Raw genomic sequence first — 26,735 nt, 5'->3', positions numbered from 1 at the left:
GCATCAGTGAAGGGGCGAGTGAGTGTGTGTGTGTGTGTGTGTGTGTGTGAGAGAGAGAGAGAGAGAGAGAGAGAGAGAGAGAGAGAGAGAGAGAGAGAGAGAGAGAGAGAGAGAGAGGAAGTTCATCTTCCTCTTCCATCACTGTAGAATCTTCACCTCTTCAACAGCACACTGGCCAAATGTGATTGCAATACAAAAGGTAAATACATTGAAATACATATTTTAGGAGCTGCGTTGTATCTAACTGAGTTACAGGAAGTTGCATCTTCACAGTGATACTGAAAACTGAGCCGGCAGATTTTAAAAACCCCGCCTGAATACAACCTGAACTCTCAAAACGTTTTGAATTCCTGATAAATAGTTAATATTTTGAAGAGTTTTTATTTTATTATTTATGGAATTTGAGATGATGCAAATCTATCGGATGTGTTTACATTGGTTTCACACGTTTTAGTCTCCACTTAAATCTTGTTTTGTCTCAGCAGGATGTTGAATCCATCCAGTCTGTCGCAGAGGAAAGTCAGTGAGGAGGACAGCTCTGGCTCTGAGGCAGGGTCAGATGTCAGTCTGGAGCCTGAGACAGACAGGTTTGGTTTCATTGTGACCAATGGATCCACAGCTGGGTGAGCACTTCCACATTTTCCACATGTACTGGTGTTTGTTTTGTTGTGTAAGTAATTTGCAAGAGCTCCCGTACTGCCTCAGTGTTTTTGTAGTCAATGTTACATATATAAGGTGAAATGGTGGGAAAGGCAAGCAAAACTGAGAAGTCTGTTGGAGTCTGTAATTACACATATGCCCTAGGTAGACGGACACAGAAACTTTACCTCTAAAATGCAAAGAGAAATTTAACAAAACCTAATGTTCCTCAAACAGTTGATCAAAGTTTTGAAAATGAGCTTCTGAGTTCAGATGGAGGTCTTAAAGTATCTGTTGGGGTTTTAGAATTTACAACGTTTCATTTTTAATCATCTGGATGGACTATGTAAAAAAAAAATCATTATACTACTACCGCTGCTGTCATGAACACATGAGACACTTGATCATGCTGATGCTTGAAAATTGAAACCAGTTTTTTTCACATAGAGCTAAAGAATAGGATGATGTGTGGTCAGAAAGAGAGACATGAAAACACTGATCCGTTTCCTTTTCAGACCATATTATCACACTTTCCCCGCAAGTGACCAGAGGCTTGCATTTAACAAACAATGAAATGAAAGATGATTGCAAATGATGCAGTGCACAGTCAGGATGGAACAGGCTGTACAAATGGCGACCTGTCACTCTCAGACTTTCCCCATTGATAACATCCTGACCTGTTGCCATGGAGACTTCATACTGCTACCGTGTGGTTTTCCTGTTTCCTGTCTTGCTTTTTTGCAGCTTTGTGTCTCTATAATATCAACACTATTGTGCATGCAGCAGCACCGCACATCGGCTTAAAGATCCCCACTTATTTTTTTTAATCTGGCTACTATAGAGAAACGAGACATGAAACATTTGCGTCTTTTTGATTTTACTGCTAACCTGCCGTTTTGTTATGTTTTGATGTGTCAGGAGCGTGGGCCCATCGCCTGAGCTGGTCAGGCAGCGGGAGGCCAAATGGATAAACATTATTGGGCAGTGGGATCGTATCTTGATGAAGAAAAGCAGCAAGGTGTGTCCCCGCTCAGATAACTGAACTCTCACACTGAATGAGGGCTGGTACTGCTTTTCCTCAGCAGGACAAGCACAGTCACAAATACAATAAGTATAGGCAGGATACTTTCACACACTTTGGTTATGTTGTATTTCTCCTGTTTTTCGCGAACAGAATTATATCTAATGTCATTCGTAACATGTGATTTTTGGTCTTAAGTCTCTGCTCTGGAAAAGGTATATTTGCATATTGGCACAGAACTGAGATGACCCAGGTGTTCCTCTGTCAACTTCTCAGGTTAAAGTGCAGTGTCAGAAAGGAATCCCTGCCTCACTGCGAGCAAAGTGCTGGCCTCTGCTGTGTGGAGCCTCTGAGCGGATGAAGCAAAACAACGAACTATACAAGGCAAGAAAACCTAACACACACGGCTAGACTACCGGATCAAAGGATCTCCACAACTGCAACTCTAGTGGGGTGTTCCTGATACGCTGTGACAGAGCCACAGGATCTCGGGCATCCAGAGCTCATTGATGCACATGGTCTGCTGGAGACCCTGCTTTGTCAGAGATAGCACCTAAAGAATCTGCTGCTAACACTGTTCATCTTCTGGACTACATACAGAAACAAGTTTGACATCTGCCATGAAATGATGACAACTGTTACTGCGTACTAATTTGCTCTCGAAATAAAGTGAAGTTGCACCAATCGTCATCTTACAGTGTACTTTGCATGTTAGTGTCTGGATTCACAGCCGGGGCTGCAGAGCTGGGTGGATATCATTGAGAGAGACCTGGACCGGCAGTTCCCTTTCCATGAGATGTTTCTTTCGAAGGATGGACATGGGTAGGCATTTTCAGCTTTCACTGCTACCCCCCTCTCTAGATATTCACTATTTCTTCGGTGCAAAGGAAATTCTTCATTTGAACATTACAATTTTACTTGTATTTCGTAAGTCTGATGATAGCGGTATACATGTGTGTGTGTGTGTGTGTGTGTGTGCAGGCAGCAAGGTTTGTTCCGGGTTTTGAAAGCCTACACCCAGTACCAACCACAGGAGGGTTACTGTCAGGCACAGGGACCGGTGGCTGCAGTGCTGCTCATGAACATGCCTGCTGAGGTAAAGTCAATAAACACTTCTGTGCCACAAATGTGGCAACAAGACGAACTTGAAGAAATATTTCTGAAGTAAACATGTTCTTTTAGACTGCAAAGGTGTCGCATTATTTCCTTCATCTACCTTAAAAAGAAACAACGCTTCAGAGACAGAGTAATAAGTTATTATTTAAACTGTGACAACTGACACTGATAAATGTTCAAAAAAACTGAGTGTAATGTTGACCTAATGTCACCTGGCAGGAGGCCTTCTGGTGTCTGGTTCAGATCAGTGAGCAGTACCTGCCTGGATATTACAACCCTCTGCTGGTGAGGAAAACACACCATCCACCTTACATGCATGGACACCAGTGCACTCAATATCAAGGCATTGTTTTAAACTTCAGCTAACACTCAGAGACAGTGTTGAGTCCCACGCTCGCAGTATATGCACAGCTTGTCTCTGTCTGAGCCTGCAGTGGTGTGTTGTGTAGGAGGGAGTCCTGTTTGATGCCGCCCTGCTGACCTGGGCTTTGAAGAAGATGTGCCCAGCTGTTCACAAGCACCTGCAGCACCACGGGGTGGAGCCACTCATGTTCGCCACAGACTGGCTGATGTGTCTGTTCACACGTCACCTGCCCTTCAACACGCTGCTCCGAGTCTGGGATCTCTTCTTCTGCTATGGTATAACTTCTTCCTCGGATAGTGATCACCGATTTAGTCAAACAATGCAATTCTAATTGCTTTACTTGTCATTTTAACATTTTATGGTTGACAAAAGATGAATATGTGTCACACTGAGGTAGAATGGTTTGCACTGATGCACTGAGTACAGGCTTCGGGGCCAGTCTGTGTTTAATTTACACGTTCAGGTTAACTGATGAAGGTCCTTAGATGTTTGCAATGTGATAGACTGATGACCTGTGGATGAAATTGGATGAAGCAGTATGGCCGACAGATAAGTTTTTAATAACTAAATAAATCAACAAGGAACTATTCAACCTGCAGTCAGTTCAAAAACGTGACATCTTCCATGGCGTTTTCTGACAGATTTAGCCTGGTTTCTTTGGATCCAGTTGAAAAGATAAGACAATGCTGTAGCTAATCAGGTGCTGTCAACATGTGCTTATATAGATTAGAAAAGGTTCTATCCTATCTTTCCATGACAAAAACAACTGTGCACAAAGCCAGAGCTGTAAACGTTGGTTTAAGAGCTAGAAGAGAAACTATTTAAATGCCCCTCCCTCCACGCAACACAACGTCTTTGAAGGGAACTGGAACTGCTCTCCTGACAGCACAGTAATTTCTCTCAGTGTGCATATAGATGATCAATTCAAATTAAAACCATATGGTTCTGAACATATGAATTCTATGCTCAGATCTGTCTGTATAAGTTAAATATCTGCCAACATGTTTTTTTTTGTTTTTTGTTTTGCTCCAGCTGCTTTAATCAGGCTGGATGTGAAGTTTCTTCAAAAGCTCTTCATTGTTGACTCTGTCTCTCTCACCCCTCCTCTTCTCTGCTGTGCAGGGGTGCGGGTGCTGCTACAGGTTGCAGTGGTGCTCGTGCGACGGGCGCTGGGTCGACCTGACCAGAGGAAGAAGTGTCAGGGTCAGGTGGAGACTCTGGAGATCTTGAGGGGAATCAGGGACCAGATCCAAGATGAGGATGATGCCTTCATAGCAGAGGTTAAAACTGACAGACATGTTAAATCCTGAAAAAAGCAGGCAGTGATATGGACAGTTCTTAGACAAGACATCCTGAAAAAGATGCCACCTTAAAAGAAAAAAAGCTTGTCAAAATCATGTTTGCTCACGGAGTATATTGCGGCCAAATCTACATTTGAAACTAAAAAAAAAGTCTGTATCTTTATCTTCTCTTTCATTAATGGTTTATGTGCTGGTTAGCCAAAGTATATGACTCCAAAAAAAGTTATTTTCCTGCATGGAAACCCTCTAGATGCAGACAAATTCTATAAAACCTGGATTAAAAAAGCGAATAGATAAAGAAAACATGGCACTGCCTGTAAATCTATACAAATGTAATCTATGCAAACTTTGTCAGCACCATGTCATGTTTCAGTATGAGTAGCCAACTCTTTCATTTACTACATCAATACACAAAATTTGGAAATGTGTTTTTTTGGAAGAAATCAAAGTGTTTTTACATGCAGCTCATGGTGCACATGCACTGTTTTTGAAAGATAATTCGCAAAATGAAAGAGACTAAGAGAGAAACATCTTGTTTTACTTTCAGGTGTGTTCGGTGCCACTCTCAGCCAAAGATCTAGACAAGAGGATGGAAAAGGAGTTACAAAAGTGGAGAAATGACAGACCTTCGTCCACCTTTGACCCCAGAGGTCGGTGCCAGGGATACAGGATGGCGTGGGCAACAGTTCGACAGAGCCAAGAAGAGCAGGACAGGAAAGAAAGGGAAACAGGAAACCTGTCTGTCCCTTTGGCTCGTTCAGCCTCCACCCTCTCGCTGTCTCCCTCACTCCTTCACAAAAGGTGGAGAAAAGGGAGCAAAGTCAACATCAGTGAAGGAGACGGAGGCAGAAGAGTCGTGAGGCATCTCTCAATGGGAGCAAAGGAGGACTGGAGAAGCTGGACTGACCTGAAAGTACAAGATGTTCATGAGGAGGAGGACATGGTATCAGAGGGGCACAAAGCAGAGAGTGAGTCCACAGTGAAGACACAAACAGAGCAGAAGAAAAGTATGAAGGAAACCGAAAAGACGGCTGAAAACCTGTTTTCAGAGCCTGCAGTCAAAATAGTAATAAACAAAGAACAGGTTGAATCGGTGGAAATAAGATTGCCTGAAAAGGAGGAGAGTGAACTTAAAGAGACAGAGAAGTCCAAGGAAAAAACATTTACACATCCAATTAAAAATCAAGATGGAGATGAAGATAATCCAACAGCAGAAACGTCTTACTGCGGACCAGAAGAGGAAATAGACACAGAGAGCCAGTTTCAAGTGCTGGAACAAAAAAATCATGAATGCAGTGACACAGAGGCGGAGGTTAAAGACACAAATAAAAAGACAGAAAAACAGGAGGCTGAAAATGAACCTGCTGCAGAGGATGAGGACAGTGAGACACCCGAAGGAGCGCATGAAGGTACAAATACAGGGGTGGTAATGCAAGAAAGTGGAAGCTCAAGCAAGGAACAGGTAATGCAGGCTGACATGAAACCACAGGAGGGCACAGAAACTAGACATCTGCTGGAGGGGCAGACTGACTCAGTGGCTGAAGTATCAAAAACAGAGACAAGGCTGGACTCAAAGACTAACGAAGATGGAATAGAATCAACAGACAAAAAACCCCCGAAGAAGATGGAAACACAACAGGAACACGAAGAAGTGATTACAGAGAAAGAGTTAGATTTATCTAAAGAAAAATATCAAAGTAGTGAGTCACTGGAAGAACCACAGGAGGCAGAGTCCCACACCCAAACCAAAGCTGGCACCTATGAACTGGAACAGACTGAAGAACAAACAGAAAACAATGCAGCTATGCAGGAAACATTGATGGCTGAAATAACACCAGCAGATTCAGAGAAACACTCAAAGACACAAGGGGAATCATTACTGTCTTCATCAGAAGCGATCCAAGAAAAACAAGACTCTGACTTTCAGAATGATGGAGAAATTGAAGCTGAACTGCTAGACGTTAAAGACAAAATGAAAGAACCAAATGAGGCCAAAGCTGGAACATCAGAACCGGAGAAACAAGTCATCATTTTGACGGAACACTCAGATATTCTGACTGAGAGTGAATCACCCGCCTGCGAGAAATCAGTCACAGAGGAAACGCCAAAAGAAGCTCAGGCTGCAGACTCTGTCAAACCCACACAACAGGAAGAGACTTTGACTCAGAGCATTAGGGTCGATCTGGTCGACACTCCTGAGCTCGAAGCACCAGAGGAACCAATGAGTGAGGTCGCTTTGAGTTCTGCAACGGAAGAAGAAAGTCTTCAGGAAGGCCCAGCTGGAGAGAGCAATGCTTTGACTTGTGGAGAAGCAACAGATGGTCCTATTCCTGACAACAGTCCACAATCCCAAGACAAAGATGCTCAATCTATGGATCGAATTCCTAGCAATACTCATGCCCAAGACAAAGATGGTCAATCTATGGATCCAGTTCCGAGCAATACTCATGCCCAAGACAAAGATGCTCAATCTATGGATCCAATCCCTGACAACAGTCCACAATCGCAAGACAAAGATGCTCAATCTATGGATCCAATCCCTGACAACAGTCCACAATCGCAAGACAAAGATGCTCAATCTGTGGATCCAATTCCTAGTAATACTCATGCCCAAGACAAAGATGCTCAATCTATGGATCTAGTTCCTAACAGTACTGATTCCCAAGACAAAGATGCTCAATCTGTGGGTCCAATCCCTGCCAACAGTCCACAATCCCAAGATAAAGGCGCTCAATCTATGGGTCCAATCCCTGACAACAGTCCACAATCGCAAGACAAAGATGCTCAATCTGTGGATCCAATTCCTAACAGTACTGATTCTCAAGACAAAGATGCTCAATCTGTGGATCCAATCCCTGACAACGGTCCACAATCCCAAGATAGAAGTGCTCAATCTGTGGGTCCAATCCCTGACAACAGTCCACATACCCAAGACAAAGATGCTCAATCTAAGAAAGAGCAGTCTGAATGTAGCAACAACAGCTCAGTGCAAGCGTCTGGTCACCACAGCAGCCGGTTTTCTGGAGACTTCTGTGTCCGCAAGCCATCCAGCTCACGTGGATCTAAGTTAACACGAAGGCTCTCTGAAGATCTGTTCACCAGCCCTCAGAAAAAAACCCAAACAGAGATAATCCCAAATCCAGTGGCGTCAAAAACCACTCCTGCAGCAGGAAATGTAACAAAAACTGCCCCAGATGTCACACTTCCAACAGAAGACGTCACAGCACAGGAGAAGCCACTTCCCCAACCTGGCACCCAAAAAAGTTTGGGCCTCTTTAGCAGGCTGATACGAAAACAGCCCGGAAACACCAAGAAAAAGGGAACACCCAAAATGCAAGTGCCAAAAATTTTGATTCAAGACTTCAGTGATTATACGGAGGCTGAGAAACCGGTCGAGGAAGGAGTGAAGGAGAAACTGACCTCCAAGGAGAGGAGGAAGATACGAAGAGAGAGAGAAAGAAGGGAAAAAGATGAGGAGAGATTAAAAAAAAAGAAAGAGAAAGATGAGAAGGAGAGGGCTCAAGAGAGGAGGAAACCCCAAACAAGAGGGAAAAGTTTTCAAGTGCAAAAAGAGAAGGATAAAAATGATGCCACTCCAAAGACCAAAACAGACTCAAAGATGCCAAAATTTTCTGCTACTTACGCAGAAGCTTACTTTTGACAAAGAAAAAAGCGTGAAGTCAGTTTCAAATCATTTTTGCTTTTGTTTTAGTGTCATTCTGGTTTATCCTCTGCCACCTTGAGCAAGAGACTGAACATGAAATTGCCCCCAATGGAGGTAAAATACTTTGCATAGCAGTCGTCAGTTGGTGTGTGTGTGTGTGTGTGTGTGTGTGTGTGTGTGAGTGTGACCAACTTTGCAAAGCACTTTGAGATTGCTGTGATAATGTGCTCTATGAATAAAGTCCATTTACCATTTGATATGTGAATAATAAATATTTCCAAACTTTCAAATATAAGTTTGTTTTATTTTGGGGGAACCTTCAATGATGCATCTTGACACCAATGACCAAAATTAAAAGGAAGTGCTCTTATTTCACATTATAACAGATTTTAGGTCCACAGTGACCTTTACAATCTAACATGATGGTGAAAAATACACTAATGACCTGGCCTCTACACATTCACCCTGCTCAAAGTAACACTTGTGTGGTTCAGTAAAAAAAAGGAAATTAGTTTCCAACAACTCTGTATTGTTATTTTCCAGAACTTGGAGTATGATGGCACAGCAGCACAGCTGAGCCTGGTTTACCACACACATCAGTTCACAGTCAGTCTGTCTGAGACTCGTCCTCACTGTCACTGGCCAGTACTTCCTGACAAGACATGGGCTGAGTGCTCATCTGAGAGGACGGGGGGAGTACGGATCCAAAGAAGAGGGACCGGAACTGTGAGGACAAGAAAACAAGGACAAATCATCACAAAACTGCTTCATCTATTTTACTAATGAGTCACTTAGATTCTCTTGTACGAGTAATGTTTTAAATCTGAGACAAATCCTTTTCAGGTAGTATGACAGGTTAACTATTCACCAAAAGATGATTATGATATTATAGCACCTTTCAAATAAAAACAAACTTTCATCCTAGTGTGAAATGTCTAGAATGACTTTTAAAGGTCATGACAACATGGTATTAGATTCTAAACAGCACTTCATCTTATTTAAATTTTGTCGCCGTTTTGGTACTTTCTTACTTCCAATTGGTGAAAATGCCAGTGTCAGGGGAAAACAAGCAACGCGCTAGCCCTGATGTCTGTGAAAACCTAACTTTTACCTTTTTGTTCGGTGGTCTGTCTGAATCCACCGTTTCATCTTCCTCCCCATCTTCCTCCTTCCCCTCGTCACTGTGAGTCCTCGTCCTGTGATTGGCCGCAGCAGGTCGTTTTGAACATGTGGAATCAGGTAACGAGGGCCTGGGCGGCCTGGGTGGACTGGCGGTCAGGGGTTCGGGGGCAACACTCGTGTCCATGGCGATTAGATAGGAGTCAATGTCGTCATTCATGAAGTCATCAGGGGGCGGCGACGGTGCAGAACGCGTCCTGACAAGAAGAGGAGACAGCTGGGTGAGCAGGTCAGAGAGGAAGATGACACAAGTTAAGCACAACAAGATGTGTTAAGTATCAAGCTCAATGTATTAAAATCATCTGTGGCAAGAGTTCACAATAAAACAAGATAATTTAACCACAGTTGAGGCTGTTGTAGTTGCTTCTCTACTCAAAGGATCCTAAATATTCAAATTATTGGCAGCCCTGAGTTACAATCTGATCCACCAGGTGGCGCTGTAGCTTCAATATTAGAGTTCCTGTTCTTCATAGGACAGGCAAAAGTATTTTGCTTAGCATTGTCATTGTGCTTCCGGCATGTAAAACCCTCATCCTTGTTTTCATAGCCACCCTCTGCTGTTGTTTTTGTGAACGCTGGGCTCATCAGACAGCGTTGCCAGCACGAAGTTCCCCTCCAGGACGCTGTCAGCGACTGAAAGCACCACAGGGCTGACACACAAAAACACAACACATGCACACAAAACGTTGGACATCACTTTACAGTCAGGTTGCATGAATATATAAATATGAAAAAAATCGTTTGAATTTTCTCTCTGAATGCCACCGCAATAGATTTGGAATGAAACCATTAAGGTGTTCTTAGAGTGCAGACACTTAAGTTTTAATTTGAGGGTATTTAGACTCACATCAGGTGAACATTTTAGGCATGACAAAACACATTACATGTAGACTCCTGTTTCATTTAAAGTCCAATGTGGTGCTGCACAAAGCCGGAATGCTCAAATTTATCTAAACAATAAGCGCTGCCAGGATTAGTAGGTTTGTATGCTCACCTGCCAGGTTCATCAAAGTATATAGAAACAGGGAGGCCGGTCGCCTCCGCAAACACTAACAAACCCTGGAGGAGAGACGACAGGTCAGACCTTCCACAACTTCACAGTGGAAGAGTTCTAAAACATATCATAAGTGGTACTCCCCAAACACTTCTTCTTCAGTCATTTGCATGATTATTTGTGATATTTTGGGTCAGTATTTGTCACGTCTCACCCGAAGCTCCTTCAGACAGAAGGTGATGCTGTTCTGGGCCTGAACAGCGAAGTGGTCAAACTCATCTGAAGCCAGGCACAGCTCTGTCAACATGGCCTTGGACCGTTCTGACAAAGAGGAAAAGAAGGGAATGTTTAAAAAAAAAAAAAAAAAAATCCTTTTTTTTTTTTTTTTAAATCAACAAACATAAAAATAGCTCAGAATGTATTTCTGGTGTCGTTGGACTAAAAATAGAATATTTACACACGGTAAAGCTTTTTGCTATACAAATATCTTTTTCCTTCCACTGAGGAGATGTTTTGACTTCATGTTTAAGTGAACCATTGACTGAACAAATACTCTAAATCCTTTGTAAAGCCATGACTAGTCTTGTCACCTGCTTCGTCCTCCACATGGTTCTTGATCCACATCCGTTCATCGCTCACGGACACAGTAACTTCTTCCAGAGAAGGAGCAAAATGCACGACCGTGTCCACAAGTACCCTGACAACAAAAGAAGACGAGACACATCTGGACTCTACAGCTGCATTAAAGTATATTTTACTTACATTTGTCATTTTTTAGAGCATTGTTGGTTAAAAGAAAAAAAAAAGTATTTTTATTGGCGTTACAAAAGCCCGTCATTAATGCAGTGAAGAATGCAGAGGGGTGTTACAGACCTGGGCTGGGCTCTGAATACATTGGCACAGTTGTCCTTATCAAAGACAGCCTGCAAACTTTCACTGTCCTGGAAAGACAGGTTATGTGTCTTCAGGAGGCCTGCAGAGAAAACCCCAACACACACGCACACAGAATAAAATGCAATGAATGCACATTGTGATTAATAAAGCATGTGACAGGGGAGCCTGAACGCAATCCATTTGAAAGCATCCATGTAAATCACTGTCAAACATTAAAGGAGGGAGGGAGACACTGATACCGTGTTTGCAGTGTAAAGTGAAGGTGAGTTTGTTCTTGTGCTCATCCAGCTCAATGTGGCATTTTTCCACCGTTTTCTCCAAAGTGGCCAGAGATCTGAACACGGCCTGCACACTCTGACACACAAAGGAACATGAAAAGGTGAAAACAGAAATTAGCATGTGATACATTGTGGCAACAGTTTATAAAAGTTTTTTAGGAACATTTATTGTTTCATTTTCAGCTATTTTTTTTTTTACTGTGACTGCTGGATTGCATATACTCCTACAGCTCAGCTGTTTTGCAAAATATGCACACTGATAACCACAAACTCAGTGAAGCAACATGACAGGAAAGATAGCATTGAAGAGGACTACAGAGAGGAAATGTGTTCATTTATCTGCCTCGTCCCTGAATCGTCTCACAGTAATTCCTAACGACGACGAACTGAAAAAAAAAAAAGGTTTGCTTTGAAGAAATTGCAGTTTCTAAAAATGATTTTCAGTTTAAAATGAACAAGAAAAAAAAAAACAGGATTAAAATACAATAATAGTTTTTGAAACTGAAACAGCAGGCATGTGTCACTAGTCCACGTTCTCATTATCTGGCAACAAATAGTTCTATCAGGAACACACCCATCCGGACATCGGCTGTTCCAGACGAGGAGACTACTTTTAAAAACCTCAACAAACTTAGCATTTTATAGCAAGATGAAGTGGAATAATTTACAATTTCTTAGTCATGTAATCGTTATTTTTCTATACATTTTCACACTTTTATTCATTTTGTGCTGCCAGCTAAAGCCACAGAGTTTTTTTCTTGTTGCTTTTCAAACAATGATAGTGATTTCTATTCTGACTGTAATTTTGAAGGAGAAGATATTTCCATCTTAATCACACAAAAACCCAAAAAGAAAATGCACAGCAAATAGAATAGACCACCGAAGCACACATCAACACACTGAGGTGTGTGGAGAGATTATTTTGGCAACACAACCAAATTGTAACAATGACAGTAAAAGGTGCACATAGAGTAGAATTCTACTGAACATGAAGCTGAAAAGCAAATAAAGTGACAAGTTATGAATAACTGTGGTAATACCATAAAATAGGTGTAACTACTACATACTTACTCTTTTACAGTGTACACTTACAAAACGCAATACATACCAGCTAGTGGGAGGGGAATTCCACTTTCAAAAAGTGGATTTCTTATTGACAGTCAAAAATGTTTTAGACCTACTGTATGTTTACTAACTGAGGTTGTATTGGTGATAAAGTAGTTTTATTCTAAAACATTCATTAAAAAAAGCAGGACAGTTCAAAAGAGAAATCTACCAGAAGCCATATTTAAGGAATTCCTGATTGAAAACTTAATGCAAAATCAAAAATTTAGACAAGAAGCCTTACTGACAAATTAATTACACCGGATCAAACCAGATTATAGGCTGTGTGAAACATTCATTTCTCACACCTTGATAGCCATCTTGCACCGGAAGTCGTGCCCATTGGGGGTGGAGTACCTACACAGCAAACAGGAGGGGAAGTTATCATGTGTTAAAAAGCAATGATCCTCGCACTCAAAGCCTTCAGTCGGTCAGTAAATACATTTTCTAATTTTCATGAAATACAACAATGTGAAACTGACGTTCTGGATTCATTAAGAAGTCAAGGTTAATGAGGGATAATTGCTTTTTGCAACAGGTAAAAATATCTGTAAGAACCATTACTACTTCAACCCCAATAGAGTAAAATAAGTATTTTGATCATGACTGATACGGTGACATTGCACTGTGAGGATCACTGACCCATCACAGTGTAATAAGTCTGCACCTGCTGAAGAAGAGCGGCGAGAACAGGAAACAAGCATATGCAGACCGAGAGGAGTTCACAGACCGCAGGGCCAACTACAGAACAGAGAAGAAAAAAAAAACCCACACAGATCAAACCGACGCACAGTGTGCACCAACAGGAAGCAGCATGACTCGATGCATGGCAGGAAGAAGAGTGTCTGAGAGGGACTCACGCCATCCTCCTGAGGCTCCACGTAGAGCTCATCTCCAATCCTGGACAACGAATGAATGGCTTTGGCCAACACTGGACGGTACACACACGCGCGCGCGCGCACGCACACACACACACACACACACACACACACAGGCGCGCGCACACAGAGACAGAGAGATACACAAGCAGACACTTAGTAATGCTTTTCATTGTGAATGGCTTCCATGGTTGATAAAACCTCGTTTTTAATCTGCAACACCTCAGATCTTATCTCGACAGAAGATGTTTGGTACCTTTCACGTTTCCTCCCGTGACGACACACTGCATGGTTTCTGCTGCCGCAGCAAGCTCCGCTAGAAGTTAGCCAGCGGCTTCACAACCTTCGAGGAGTGAAGTTCTGGGAGTGTAACAGTCTGAATACCGAGCACGAATCTTCTCGTTGAAAACATGCTCAGTTTATTTACCTCTAAAGATTTATGTTTGACTCCCGACAGACTCCCTACTCACAGGTTATATCCTTGTTTACGCCGCCATTATTCGCTTCCTCAATCCGCACCAATCAGAGGGCAGGAACTTAGTGACGTCAGAACTGCTGGGTACGTAGGATTTACGTGGTAATATTTTCTCTAATAATAATAATAATAATAATAATAATAATAATAATAATAATAATGATGATGATGATGATGATGATCCTGCTGCTAGTAATGCTAATAATACACACATATACCGTATGCAAATAATTAAATCAATAAAAATTAAAAGTTACAACATATTTCACAGAGAAAAGCAAGAATAAACTTTTCTTTGTGAATTCTTTTAAAAACATCAGAGACAAACCAAAGAATTTCATGAGTGAGTGAAGCCAGCTTTTTAAAGTAAACTACTTGTACTTTTAAATATAACAATATTGTTCTAAATAGTTTTTAAGGATGAAATACAAAAAAGTAATTTCTTCTCAACAACCTATAGAGATTTGAAGTCTATTCACAGAGTGAATATGAATGCTGGAATAATAATCCTACATGTTTGCTTATTATTGTTACATGTTGACTGTTACGTTCATGACTTTCATGCCTTTCTTGGAATGTTGCTGTGTGCGTATGCTCATGTAGTAAACTGTCCTGTTACTTGAAATGTGTGTAAATCGTGCCACATATTACTTTTCAGTTACTTCAGTGACTTACAGTGAAAACTTTTAAGTTTTTATCGTAACTCTGCATTGAAATTCACAAACCATTTTTTCACTTCAGTTATCAACATGTTGTAGGGAACAGTAATTAATCATATCATATTACAAGTTATTGCCCCTTTCCTTTTCAGTCCACACCTTTAATCAACATTACCCATCCAGCTTCTATACCAGGGCGCACAGGAGCCAAATCCTAGCTTAAGGGCAAAATACACCCTGGACTGGTCGCCGGTCCATCTCGGGCAAACACAGAGACAGACAGCCACACACACCTCAAGGCAAATTAAGGTCACAAGTGAACTTCACATGCATGTGTCTGAATTGTGGGAGGAAACCCATGCAAAGAAATGGAGAATAATTGAATCCAGGCCTTCTCACTGTGAGGTGAGAGCACTTTGACACCCAAGTCTGGGATGCCGTCATTACTAAATCATCTATACATCCAAAAATTTTAAGTACTGTGAAATGATACAAACTGAACGATGAACAAATTAAGTGAAAATAAAAAATGTAAAATTCCAGGTGTTAATTTAAATCAGCAGATATCAGAAAGAAACAAGATACTTTGACAAAAATATACCTTCTAAACTCCAGGCCACTGTCAAACTACATGATGTAAAACTTGTTTACCAAATAATTTGTTTAACACATCTGAATATAACAGAATTTATATGAAACGGGTTATTCCAAGCATTTCTGCAGACCTTTTCTCTCATTTTAACGATACACACATAAATAGCAGCTGCTCTCAAGAAACACCCTGTAATTACCAGTTCAGGGTCACAGTGGGAAGACAGAGTGTGTGTGTGTGTGTGTGTGTGTGTGTGTGTGTGTGTGTGTGTGTGTGTTTGTTTGCACATGTGCAAGCTAAGATAGTCAGGAAAAGGAAGGAAGCAACTGGAAGCGAATTGAAAGATGGGCAGAGAAACTGAGGGAAAGCGAGTGACACTGTCAGAGCACAATTATCTCACCTCACTGGTCTTTCTTGTTTGTCTGCTCCAGTGTGTAAGATCTGAGGAACGCTGCAGTGCACCGTCCCTCCTCCCGTCATCAGCCATATAAATGGCTGCTGTGGACTAAAACACAGGCGTGACGAAGGCAGCCTCCGTGTGTTGGACATTTAATGGGAGACGGAGGAAGACTTTAAAGGACAGAAGCTGTGCGAAGTAAGGAACTTTTTTGATTCGGTGCCAAAACAAGACCAAGAGACGAAGATTCCTGTGAGGATTTTTTGAGGCTCTTGACAGAGTGGATTCAGCATGGCAGTGAAGCTTCCATGAGAGAGGACAGCGTACATGGAAAGAATGAAGAAGGTCAATTATGAAGCCAAACTTTAAAACACAGGACCAGTGTGGACATTTGTGATCAGAAGCTTCTTCAGAAAAGATGATCAGGCGACTGACATGTTTCACACACAGGGAATATCATCTGCCATGGTCTCCATCCTCTTTGTAAAGCTTCACATCACATCGCTGCATGGAATCTGTTCATGTTTTTGCCGGATTTAGTGCGGCGTTCACACGTTTCCGTAACTCCTAGAGCTGATCAACGACAGTTTTGTTTCTAAATGTCTCAGCCACAAAATCCGACAGACACCCAGGCCTTGGTGCAGTCCATGCTGCAAAGACTGAAGCTTCAGCCGGGGAGAGAGAGCCAAGCGTACCTGCACACACCTGCACTCAGCACACCTGTTCCCACATGCAGGCCAGATGTGGAGACAGAAGCATCCAGTGACCAGAAAGTGAAAACAAGTCCTGTGAGAGACTCTGGTAAGAATGGCATCCCAGAAGAGTTCAGGATCTCTTCTGTGCACACTGACGACGGCCCCAAAGGCGGTGAAATCAACGGGGGTCCCATTTCCTCCGCCGCCCAGAAAGACAACATCGATGGTGAGACTGGTGAGAACGCCGGGCTGTCGCAGGACGGGATGTCTCCAACGGGAACGGGCCAGCTGCTTCCTGCCAAATCATTCAAGGATGCTGATATCAGTTCCTTTGAGAAGACTAATGGAGAGAGGGTGCGTTCTGGCAGCTCTGCTATGACAAAAGACGCCTCTCATAATACAGATACTGCCTTAAGCATGGGACAGAATCCAGAACTGGACCGGGGCTTCACTCCCAGAGTCTACCTGTGGTCCTTGAAGAGCACAGATACTGGGACTGGTGGACAAGAGGATAAACCTTTGCATGTGGGTAATAGTGGACTGGGAGCTTTGGCAACAACAACAGTAAACAGCAGCTTTAGAAAAAAACAGCGGCCACCAGAGAAAAAAACAAAAAGGTGGACAGCAAAGATTAAGGAGAGATGGAGAGACAGACAAGGAAGTTTTGGTAAAAAAGGAAAAGAAGAAGGAGGGATGGCCAACCACGAGGGTGCAAAAGGAACTGATGTAAGTAGTGTGCTTTTACTGTAATTTTCACTTTTCTAAAATGAACTCCCTCGACTGAAAATGCAACACTTGTATTTCCCAGGTATTAACCTCAAACCAGACATCGACAGGGGAAAATCCATTCAACAGCTCAAAAAATGACCAAGAAGCAATGCTCTCTTCTCCGGGCAGCAAAGGTCCGAGTGAGACTCCTCCTGCACACACGGAGGACAGCACTGTTGATGGACATTTCAGGTAATCAGTGACACCACAGCTGGGTTTTCTTTGTTTGTCTCTCATCCCCAAAGCAACAACAGTCAGATATGTGAAGCATTTGAAAAGCTTCCAACTGTTCCAGTGAAATTAGTCCCGGCTGAAATTCTTTCACATCTTCTGTCAAACACGCCCTTGTCCCCGATAGCGTCCCATCGTCTGCAGTCTCACTTTCGCGTTATGTCATGTGCCGTTCGGTTCTTGTAGCATGCCATATAAGGAAACATTGTAAAATGTGACTGTACGTCACTCTAATGGACGTACAGCGAAGTGTTTCGAAATATCACTCAGGGCTTTTTGACTTCGTGTGTAACGTCAATGGAAAAAAATACAGAACTTCATTAAAAGAAAGTTGCAAATTGTTTCTCAGTGAAGAAAAGCACCCCCCCCTCCCTCCCTCCCTCCCTCCATCTTTCTACTGTACCATCCCACATACAAGCAATTCAGAGTCATCAGTTAACCTCAAATGCATGTTTTTGGAACGTAGGCGAAAACAAGAGAAAATCCGCTCATGCACAGGGAGAACATGCAAACTCTCAAACCCAGCCTGAACTTTAACCATGGACATTCTCACTAAGTGGCTCGAAACAAAAGCAAAACTATTTCAAGGAACACATTTCAATTTGAGATGGTGAAAGAGGAGCATTCAAACAAAGGGGAGATTTATAATAGATTAAAAAAAACAAAAAAAAAACAGAGATGAAGCGAGCCTGATTTCTTCTGTTAAGTATTTCCAAATTGACGGGGGAACTGACAGAAGAGGCCCTCTGGCTTCTGGTTTCTCATATTTAGCTGGGTATGAGTGACAGACACACACCATAAAACCTCACCACTTCAAATAATGACTAAAAGTGATTGACAAGAACCTTAAAAATAAAAAAAAAATTGTTGTAAAAACACATCCAGACACACAAGTCTACAGTCACACACATGCAAAACATACATATGGTACATCCCAGAATAATCAAATAAAATGTGAGTTTTCTTTTAAAGCTGTCGGTATCATCAGTTTGGCTTTAATGTTTAAAATGTACAGTTTTCCTGTGTAGTGAATGTAGAATCAGTTCAATGTGCGCTGTGTGCTGAGTGAACAGTCTGGAGAGGCAGTTTGTGTTGAGCGGAGTTTGACATGTTCAATGTGGATGAACAGGAATATAAAAGTGAAGATGTTTGAGATTCCGTATAACTGACAAAAATGGTACTAAAACTGCAAATTTACTTGTTTTAATTATTGAATCAAACACAAAATGAATTCAAATCAAATTTTTATACATAAAGCACTTTTTCTATTAAAAAAACAAGACTTTGTGCTTCACAGCATTAAAACAAAAATCATGATATAATATAACAAAAAACATAGCCGCACTTTCACCATAATCGCAAAAAAAAAACCCACTGTTTTTTGGATTGTCAGTCGTCACAATCACGTCATGAATGAATGAATGAATGAATGAAGTGATCCTAAAGTACAAACTGAATTATTCATCCTCATATTGACCATATTCCTGCTCAGAATGCGACGGGATTGTGATACAGTAACCATTAAGCGTAAAGTCATTGATCCGGCTTGATCCAGCTCAGGGTCATGCTGAACTGGAAAAAAAATCCCAGATGATTCTGAAGGAAGGCAGAGGACAGGTTTCCCTGGATATGTTTCCCCCATACATGCAGAGCGAGAACGTGCAACCTCCGAGACCACAGCGAGACCACAGCGAGACCACTAACCATTGTGCAGCTGTTAAGCTGCAAAGCGGAATCTCTGAAGTCTGTTTTCTTGTTTCAGATCTATCGGTGACTTTGAGTTTGGTCTTGGGTCGTTCAGCCTGCTGGACGAAATCACAAAGGGTCAAGAGTGGGCCAAGTTCTTAAACCCCAACGTGTTCGCCGCTCCAGCGAATCAGACTCCATCAGAGGAGATGCAGGTTCAACTCAAAAACCAGCCAGACCCTCACACCCAGTCAGGGGTTTTTAACCAAGCGAATGTTGGGAACAACCAGTGGAGCTTCAGCGGTGTGGAGCCATCCAACGTTTTCAGCGGCGCTCAAATGCCTGTCAGCATGGACGTTACGGAAGGAAAACAAACAGATGTGAGGATGCACGCAGATGTGGATCAGTCAGAACCAATGGAGGACGGTCAGAACCTGTCGGACACGCAGCCCAGTGAACGTGAACGGATGCAATCTCAATCACCAGCCGAGGTGAGACTGTTTTTCTTCAATGACCTAACAGAAGTCGTCTCATCTCCTCAATTTCATATTTGGAGACAAATCAACTGACTTCATTTCAACAGTGTGATAATCTTGATGTTTATTTTGCAGTCGCAGCCTTCAGAGAATCTGCGCAGCCCAGTGACGAGGAATCGGATGCAGCTAACCAGAAAGAGGCATCATCAGTCAGCTGAGAGGCTGCAGCCTGAGAAGATGAGCGAAGGAGAGGAGGCAGATCAAGGTCAAAGTAGCTTCACACTCGGAGTTTTCAGTTTATATTTTAGATGAGCTTTAGTTTGGAAAAGAATCGGATCTTAATCTTGATCAAATATCATTGAAGTCTTTGTTTAAAAAGGTTGCGATTTGTTTTTAATTGTTTGAGCAAAGAATTGAAGTTTAACTGCTTTCACTTCCATTTTTACAGACGCAGGCGAAGACATGGAGCAAAAAGAAGGAGCACGACCTGAGAGCCACATGCCAAACTCTCATCCCATCAATCCGTCTCCATCTACTGTCAATCCCACCTTTCTTCCACCCCGGGGCGTCCTCAAACACTCCATATCCCGGGATTCACAGTCCTCAATGGAAACTCTCTCAAAAAGGGTAAGAGAATCTGTATCACGGCGTGTATAGAAACCCCAAAAAAGCTGAATTTCAATTTTAACACACACAGCTATTTTACTTTATATTCACACTATGGTCTGTTTCAAATAAATACACACATTACGTACACATTATATGCAGTGTACTTGTGGCCTGGTTGTCTGTAGCGTCTGCTGCTCTTTAAATCTCCTGCTCATCTGCTCTGTTTGTGTTCTTTCTCTTCCCGTGGATCAGAGGCGAGTTGAGGAGAACCGGCACGTTCATTTCTCAGAGGAGGTGGTCTTCATACAGTCTGCGGAGCCGGATCTGGACGTCACAGTCTCAGAGGAGGACTCAGAAGAAGAGGAGGACACTGTTTCGGAGCAGGAGGTAGAGGTGGAGCGTGTGGCGGTGGAGGAGGTGGCGCCAGCCCGTCGTCCTGCTCTTCCTAACTGGATATTGGCTCTGAAGAGGAGGAATACGGGGAGAAAGCCCAGATAGTGACTGTGACAAACGTGAGCAGCCAGTCTCACTAATGTACAACAAAAGAAAAAGACTCTTTTTTTAAGTAAAATATATTTTTTAATGTTCATAATGTTGTATATACCAAAAGGACAGCAACTATTTGGGACTTTAAAGTGAGATAAATACAATTACTATGGATTAGGACAGGACAAAAACACCAACAACAACCTTTTCCCTCCTCCTCCCTACTGTCTGTTATCTCTGTGGCTCTGTGCTGCAGTAAGTACACGCCGAGAAAACCCTTGTTGTCCATCTTTCACAGTACTTTCATCAGAGGTAATGAGTGTCTTCCTCCTCCAGTTTCACACAGGACAGCGGCAGACGACGATCTGCCCTGCTGTCTGTGCCTCTGACTCCCTCCATATCCTGTCTCTTGGTAATGGCTCCCTGTCCAACCATAGTGCCGATTAACCCCAGAAGAGCAGCAGCATGCGAGCTCGAGCTGAAGGAGCAGCTGATGACATTCGGCATTTTCTTCTTCTGGTGGAGTTCGATTCAGGCGTTTGCATGAAGGGGACAATCACTGTGAGAATCATCATTTAACGCAACTTTTACAGCAATGCAGCTACAACAATGTTAACCAGCTCCTGCTTTTTTTTTTTGTTTCTTTGCCATCACTGCAGTTTCCAGGTGTTGCGGGTGGAGAAACGTGGAAGACTGTACCATGTTATCGCACATATTAAAGGACTAGTCTTAATGTTTTTGTAAATAAGATCTTTTTTTAAACTTACATTGGTAACTTTGAATTGATTGTGAATATATAAATATATATATATATTGCAGCACTTCTTGACTCGACTTGATCTGTTACCAAACGCCACAACATAAAAGTTGATTCACACTGAGTGCAGTTGACTTCAGAGTAAACAGAGAAAGAACATGTATTTTTCTGTCATCCTCATTTTACTTATTCAACAACACAGAAGCCGTAGCTGTGTTGTTATCCTGGTCATAGTAATAAAGGAAGATTTTATCACAACGTATCGGTTTTGCACAGACCGTGCATGAACACACACACACACCTATCGGTTACATTGATCAAAGTACTTCCTTCTCATGGCGAGATGAGTTGCGGCTTCATTTCAAAGAGTGACAAAAGTCCGATTTTGAGACTGACAGAGTGCTCTGTAACTCTGTATTATATTTCTGTCATTCCCATTATGTGCATTACTGTATTGATTTGGGTTATTAAATTAGTACGTTGAAACTTTGTGGCACTCTGCTGTCAGCTCCTCTGCACCCACTTTTCATGGATGTGTTTCCTCATAAATCACCGTCCATTAAGAGGCTCTTTAGCTGATCTATTAGTGTCCCGGTCAGTTTAGATGGGAGGGAGGGGGAGACAGCGGGAGGAAGGGGAACGAACGAATCGGAGAGAGCTTAAAAAGACAAGGCAGTACATGAATGTCTATTATGATATTATGTGAGTCAATGACAAATAATGAGAATCATGTCTCTTTAAAGTGTTTGCTATAAAAAGAAGAATTACATCAGTCCATTAGCCTGTACAATAACATCTCTTACTGTGCAACACTACCCGGAGTGAATAATGGCCTTTTTGTAAACCTCAACACGCACGCGCCCACGCACGTTCACACCCAGAATGTTTCCTTGGAGATGTTGTGGAATAAATGGACACGACGAAAAGGAGGAATAGTTTTAAATTTTATGTAAATCGTTTATTGTGTACACTGCTTTCATTATTGAACACATTTTCTTTTACAATTGTGGATTATTGACCGGAAATAAAAAAAGAGCAAGGTGAAAGAAGATTTATTCACCTTTTTTTATTTAGCTTTAATATTTAGCTTTAGCAGATAAACAGGAGAATACTGATTATTGTAGGTAAAATGCTGTACAACGTCCTATAGAGTGGGACTAGCTGTGATAAAAAAGCATATTTACTCCTGAATGTATCAGCCTGAGAATATTCATTTAACTGTTGTTTAAATCGCTTTTCTGCTTGAGTATTAGTAACCAAAACGCTCCAGTCTTTTCAGTGTTTCTCAACAAGGTGGCTGTTCTTCCTGTCAGCTTTAAACATCTGAGGGCAGCGTGATCCTTCTTCACCCACCTCTACGGACTTACCGCACTTTAAACCGACCACACAGTGCTGACCACCAGAAAAGACACAATGATCTCTTGCAAGGCAAAGAAGTAGGGGAGCAAAAGACGGGAGAGATGTCTGTTTTGTGGAGACGATGTTCGGAGGTCACAGGGGCTGGTCGGAGTTGGCGAGGGACAGGGCTCCAGAGTCGTAGGAACTCTTGATCCCCTCTTTCAGCGACAGCTGGCTGCCTGGGCTCTGAGCGGCAGACGCTGTGATCTGAGCGTCTGAGACCTGCACGGATGAAGGAAAAACATGCATGAAATATGTGGAGAAAAAAAAAACTGCAGATGGAGATGGACGGTGCTGTGCTATCTTTACCTCTTCAAACTTTTTGGCTTTGTACTGTTCTGCTCCTTTTAAGAAGTTCAGTAAGATATAATCACATAGAACTGTCCCCTGCAAGTGCAAATAAAAAAAGAAGATGACAGCTGATGCAAACAGGAAAACAATACACTTGATCCAGAAATCAATCAAATTCAGAAATTCATACTAGTCCAATGGAGGTGAAGGCAGCGACCAGGTTGATCAGCGTTGGGATTGTGTTAAACTTTCCCGCCTGAAAGAAATGGTTAAAAAAAAAAAGGGTCTGTTCAGGTGACATCATTTCTACATATGAAAAAACACATTTCAGTTTAAATTAAGGTGACGAATGTTTAAAACGTAGAGCGTCCGGCATTATCTCATGCTGCTTACCGTCCCAGTGACCATGACGTCAAAGCGGATCGCAAACGCTTTGTGAAGAGTCCGGAATTCAGTCCCATTCTCTGTCATGAAATATTTAGCAAATCTGTATTGGAACAAAAAAAAAAAAAACAATGATAAAAATGATGGTAAAATGAGGAAGAATGAGCAAGTTCAACAAAACACCGTCACTACCTGAAGTTGTAGCCTTTGGAGACGGCGTTCTTGGCAAACGGTGCGTCGAGTCTGGTGAAGGCGTACTCGGGTACGCACTTCTCAATGCTGAGGTCCAGGTTACACTTCCACTGAATGTTTATTCCAATTTCTCCACCCTGAAATGCAAAGTTCAAGAAATGAAAGGTTCCTCGCCTTTAAAGATATTTACAGAACGTTCTGTTGAGGATAAACCTGCTTTGTCATCTTTCAAGAGCCGTTGTTCCGTGAGAGGAAGTCATGCTTTGGTGAAAATAGGAGTTGTGTTGCATTTAAATGAACCTGCACACAGCCTCTTTTATGGATTTTAGCTCTCCTGTTAAGGTTATTTGTTTTGTGCCGATACGCTACAGACACAGGAATGTTGACTGTATGTTAACAAAGGCTTTAATAAAGTAAAAAGATTCTCTATAATTTAACCTGAAAGTGTTAAACCTCATATGGATTAGGTTGAAACATATAAATTAAATTACAATCTGCAAGCTTATCTGATTGTTTTTCCTTTTCGGATGCAAGAGAAGCAGCTGCACCGTAACGTTTAATTTTCACTTTCAGATGATGTGTAAAACCTTTGCTGACAGGTCTTCAATGCTTTGCCCGGTGTAGTTGAGCACGTCTCCCACACGAAAGATGGGGCAGAAGGGGTTCAGCTCGGGATGGTAGGTACAATTCCTGATCTGGCTAGATGTCATTGTGGAAGGAAAGTTCCCTCTGGGAGGAAAACAGAACATAGCTTCTGTTTGGATCGTGTCTGACTAGTAGATATTATCCTCACTTTCAGAGCCTGAGGTGGTCTTACCTGGTGACGTCAAAGAGCGGGAAGCGAATACTGTTTTTGATAAAGATGGTGAAGTTTTTCACATCCAGCATTGGGTCACTGTAAAAGTCAGAGGAAATGCAGTGAGACTGGAATCCCTTCTGTTTCTAACACTCAAGCATAACGTGTTCTCAAAGGCGTGGAAACCATACACATGGATTTGATCGTTCTCGGCTGGACACCACCCTTCAATTTCACAGCGACCTTTAGTGCCATTGGAGCCTTTGATGCAAACTCCTGTAATCACACCTGGAACACAAAGAAGACAGTTCCTTCACACTGCGACTTTAAATCCAACAAACGAACGTTGCTCAAAGTTAAACATAAAACTGCTCCATATGAGCTAAGAACGCCTGCATTAGTGTCAGTTCATAGTCAGATAGCTCACCGTTAGTGAGGATGGAGCCATAATGCTGGTGGCAGTCTTCATCAGTAAAACAGGAATACTTTCGCCCATTCTGAAACACGTACAAAGAAACATCAAAACTTGCATCTGGATGTTTTCTTTTTCTTATTTATGAACTGTTTTCTTTTATGATCACAAATTTATTTACAAATAAGCTCCTAAAAAAGAGTAAAATCACACTTGGCCCGGTCGAGCATCAGCCAATCAGAAGGAAGGGTGACTTATTTATGGCATTAAAGCGTGAAAGAAACCATTGCTAAAGAGGGAATCTGACATCTTTGCTCTGTTTCCCACATGAAGTCCTCCCAAACTTGTGTGATGAGAGGCTAAGCAGATCACTGAAGACCTTATGCAATTATCCAGTGTAATATAATTTGAAAAAAGAAAAAAAACTCAACAGTATGCTGCAGGAAGCAACTTAACGCGATCCCAGTTAGACAGTGCTTCACAATTGGTCTTTGGTCAGATGAATGTTGAGAGCTAGCAAAACTAAGTTTAAAAAAAGGAATTTGAAGGTGTTTTTACCTCCGGACATCGTCCCTGGAACTGGTGCTCAGTGATGATGAGCTTGGTCATGATGCAGAACACACTCGTTCCCTAAAACACAGCACAATGTTTAATCTATAATTCATGTTTAACAACCAGCAATGCATCATGACTTGATAGACAGCATGTTTTTATCCCAGAAACATCACAACTTCTGCATTATCGGCTCACGTGCAAGTAGAACTAGATGTGTCTTCTACTTTTTTTTAATTGAAGTAGGTGTAAAAACAGGTTTTACACACCTGAGAGGGAAACACGTAATCGGCTACATCCATCACACGGTTGTTGTGGTAACCGAAGCCTTTGACTTTGGTCATCACGGAGGATTCGATGCCCGTGTCTGACACCTGATAAGCTTTCTCATAGAAGAAGACCCAGCTTCAGGACGAAAAACAACATGGCACAGACAATCGAACAGTGAGTCGACAGTTCAGCATCAACAGGAGCCTTATTTCTGAGCACATTTAACTTCTGTTTCGGTTTGTGGTTTGACTTGTGCGTGTATATATAAAATATGGTGAACTTTTCATCTCCAGAAAGCCTGCTGAGACACACACAATAAAAAAACAACTAAACACTCAAGGATGGTTAACGAAAGACTACAAACCCCACAAAATACGCGATGATGAGCAGCTGTACAATCCGGTTGATGATGCCAACGGACCAGCTCTTGACCACCACAGACTTGGTGGTCTCGTAAGTGAAGAAGTCAGTAACGCAGCCCCACAGCATCGAGCCCATGGCTGCCAGTCACCGTGACTCAGAGAGCGAAGGCCCGGACCCTCCTGAGAGAGAAGCTGCAGCTCTTCTTCAACCGCAACAGGTTGCTTTTCTGCAAGCGTGAGGATCTCTGAGCGTCACCCCGGTTCTGATGAGGGAAACGTGTCTTCAGGGTTCAGACCGGTCGTGTCTTTCCTCTCGCCAGGCCTGGGTCCATCTGTCTCACTGCATGTTTGATGGCTGGAGCTCACTGTCTCCTCTCTCCTCACTGGTTTATGACACAAACCAGACCTCCCCCTTCTTTACTCAAATGAGCGGGAGGAAAGTGTCTCATTTGTCCCTCCCTCCATCTCTTCCCTTCTTCACCACAAATCCCCATTTCCCATGCCTCTTTCATCCACATCTCATTTGAGTACAGCCCATACACAGTCAGTCCGAGACGCCAGTCGTCAGCACGCCATGCTTTCCCTTTTATTTGCTGCAAACACATTTTTCAGGGCTTTTTTCAGCAGGTTTCTAATTTTTCATCACCTCATTAATTTCCAAGTGTCAGTCATAGTTACTCAGAGGGAATTTAACATTTGAAACTTCGTAAAAGTCCCATTGTCCAGAACACACATCAAGTTTCAGAGAAAGTTTAAAACATCGAATGAAACTTTGATTAAATGCAAAAGTTTTTTGCTTTTCTCGTGAAGCTCCT

General features: G+C 42.2%; 4 protein-coding genes across 8 annotated transcripts; 2 read left to right on the top strand and 2 right to left on the bottom strand.

Annotated features, from left to right (window-relative positions):
- Positions 1–116: 116 nt before the first annotated feature.
- tbc1d10c (TBC1 domain family, member 10C) lies at positions 117–8,413 on the top strand. 2 transcript variants are annotated; one of them, XM_030108911.1, is made up of 10 exons: positions 117–199; positions 486–623; positions 1,558–1,657; positions 1,937–2,044; positions 2,376–2,482; positions 2,642–2,756; positions 2,996–3,061; positions 3,226–3,415; positions 4,263–4,420; positions 4,989–8,413. In XM_030108911.1, exons 2-10 carry the CDS (start codon positions 487–489, stop codon positions 8,100–8,102), a joined length of 4,095 nt encoding a protein of 1,364 aa, XP_029964771.1. In that variant the 5' UTR covers positions 117–199; position 486; the 3' UTR covers positions 8,103–8,413. The 2 variants fall into 2 exon arrangements, with proteins under 2 accessions (XP_029964771.1, XP_029964780.1); XM_030108920.1 differs by having other exon boundaries at positions 144–199; positions 483–623.
- On the bottom strand, positions 8,393–13,859 carry rad9a (RAD9 checkpoint clamp component A). Its single transcript, XM_030108957.1, has 12 exons — positions 13,689–13,859; positions 13,415–13,485; positions 13,222–13,295; positions 12,863–12,911; positions 11,412–11,526; positions 11,152–11,251; positions 10,869–10,975; positions 10,493–10,599; positions 10,279–10,343; positions 9,836–9,934; positions 9,217–9,481; positions 8,393–8,829 (listed from the first exon to the last, which is right to left on the bottom strand). The coding sequence occupies exons 1-12, from the start codon at positions 13,720–13,722 to the stop codon at positions 8,713–8,715; spliced, it is 1,203 nt and encodes a 400-aa protein (XP_029964817.1). The 5' UTR covers positions 13,723–13,859; the 3' UTR covers positions 8,393–8,712.
- On the top strand, positions 12,968–21,751 carry LOC115400869 (A-kinase anchor protein 200). 4 transcript variants are annotated; one of them, XR_003932830.1, is made up of 9 exons: positions 12,968–12,984; positions 13,361–13,492; positions 15,590–16,976; positions 17,059–17,210; positions 19,012–19,426; positions 19,547–19,676; positions 19,860–20,038; positions 20,273–21,067; positions 21,166–21,751. XR_003932830.1 is itself a non-coding variant. In XM_030108928.1 (8 exons), exons 3-8 carry the CDS (start codon positions 16,155–16,157, stop codon positions 20,516–20,518), a joined length of 1,944 nt encoding a protein of 647 aa, XP_029964788.1. In that variant the 5' UTR covers positions 12,968–12,984; positions 13,361–13,492; positions 15,590–16,154; the 3' UTR covers positions 20,519–21,152. The 4 variants fall into 4 exon arrangements, 3 of the variants coding, with proteins under 3 accessions (XP_029964788.1, XP_029964796.1, XP_029964804.1); XM_030108928.1 differs by lacking the exon at positions 21,166–21,751 and having other exon boundaries at positions 20,273–21,152; XM_030108936.1 differs by lacking the exons at positions 12,968–12,984; positions 21,166–21,751 and having other exon boundaries at positions 13,345–13,492; positions 20,273–21,152.
- A 530-nt stretch (positions 21,752–22,281) lies between these two features.
- Positions 22,282–26,245, bottom strand: p2rx3a (purinergic receptor P2X, ligand-gated ion channel, 3a). The gene is made up of 12 exons (XM_030109163.1): positions 25,923–26,245; positions 25,558–25,693; positions 25,295–25,366; positions 24,752–24,821; positions 24,516–24,612; positions 24,346–24,423; positions 24,116–24,257; positions 23,529–23,665; positions 23,346–23,439; positions 23,143–23,208; positions 22,971–23,048; positions 22,282–22,883 (listed from the first exon to the last, which is right to left on the bottom strand). The coding sequence occupies exons 1-12, from the start codon at positions 26,054–26,056 to the stop codon at positions 22,755–22,757; spliced, it is 1,233 nt and encodes a 410-aa protein (XP_029965023.1). The 5' UTR covers positions 26,057–26,245; the 3' UTR covers positions 22,282–22,754.
- Between the last annotated feature and the right edge of the window lie 490 nt (positions 26,246–26,735).

Source organism: Salarias fasciatus, chromosome 2 (genome assembly GCF_902148845.1).
Source record: "Salarias fasciatus chromosome 2, fSalaFa1.1, whole genome shotgun sequence".
NCBI lineage: Eukaryota > Metazoa > Chordata > Actinopteri > Blenniiformes > Blenniidae > Salarias > Salarias fasciatus.
Note: the sequence above shows the minus strand (reverse complement) of the source record. Positions and strands in the feature narration are given on the sequence as shown.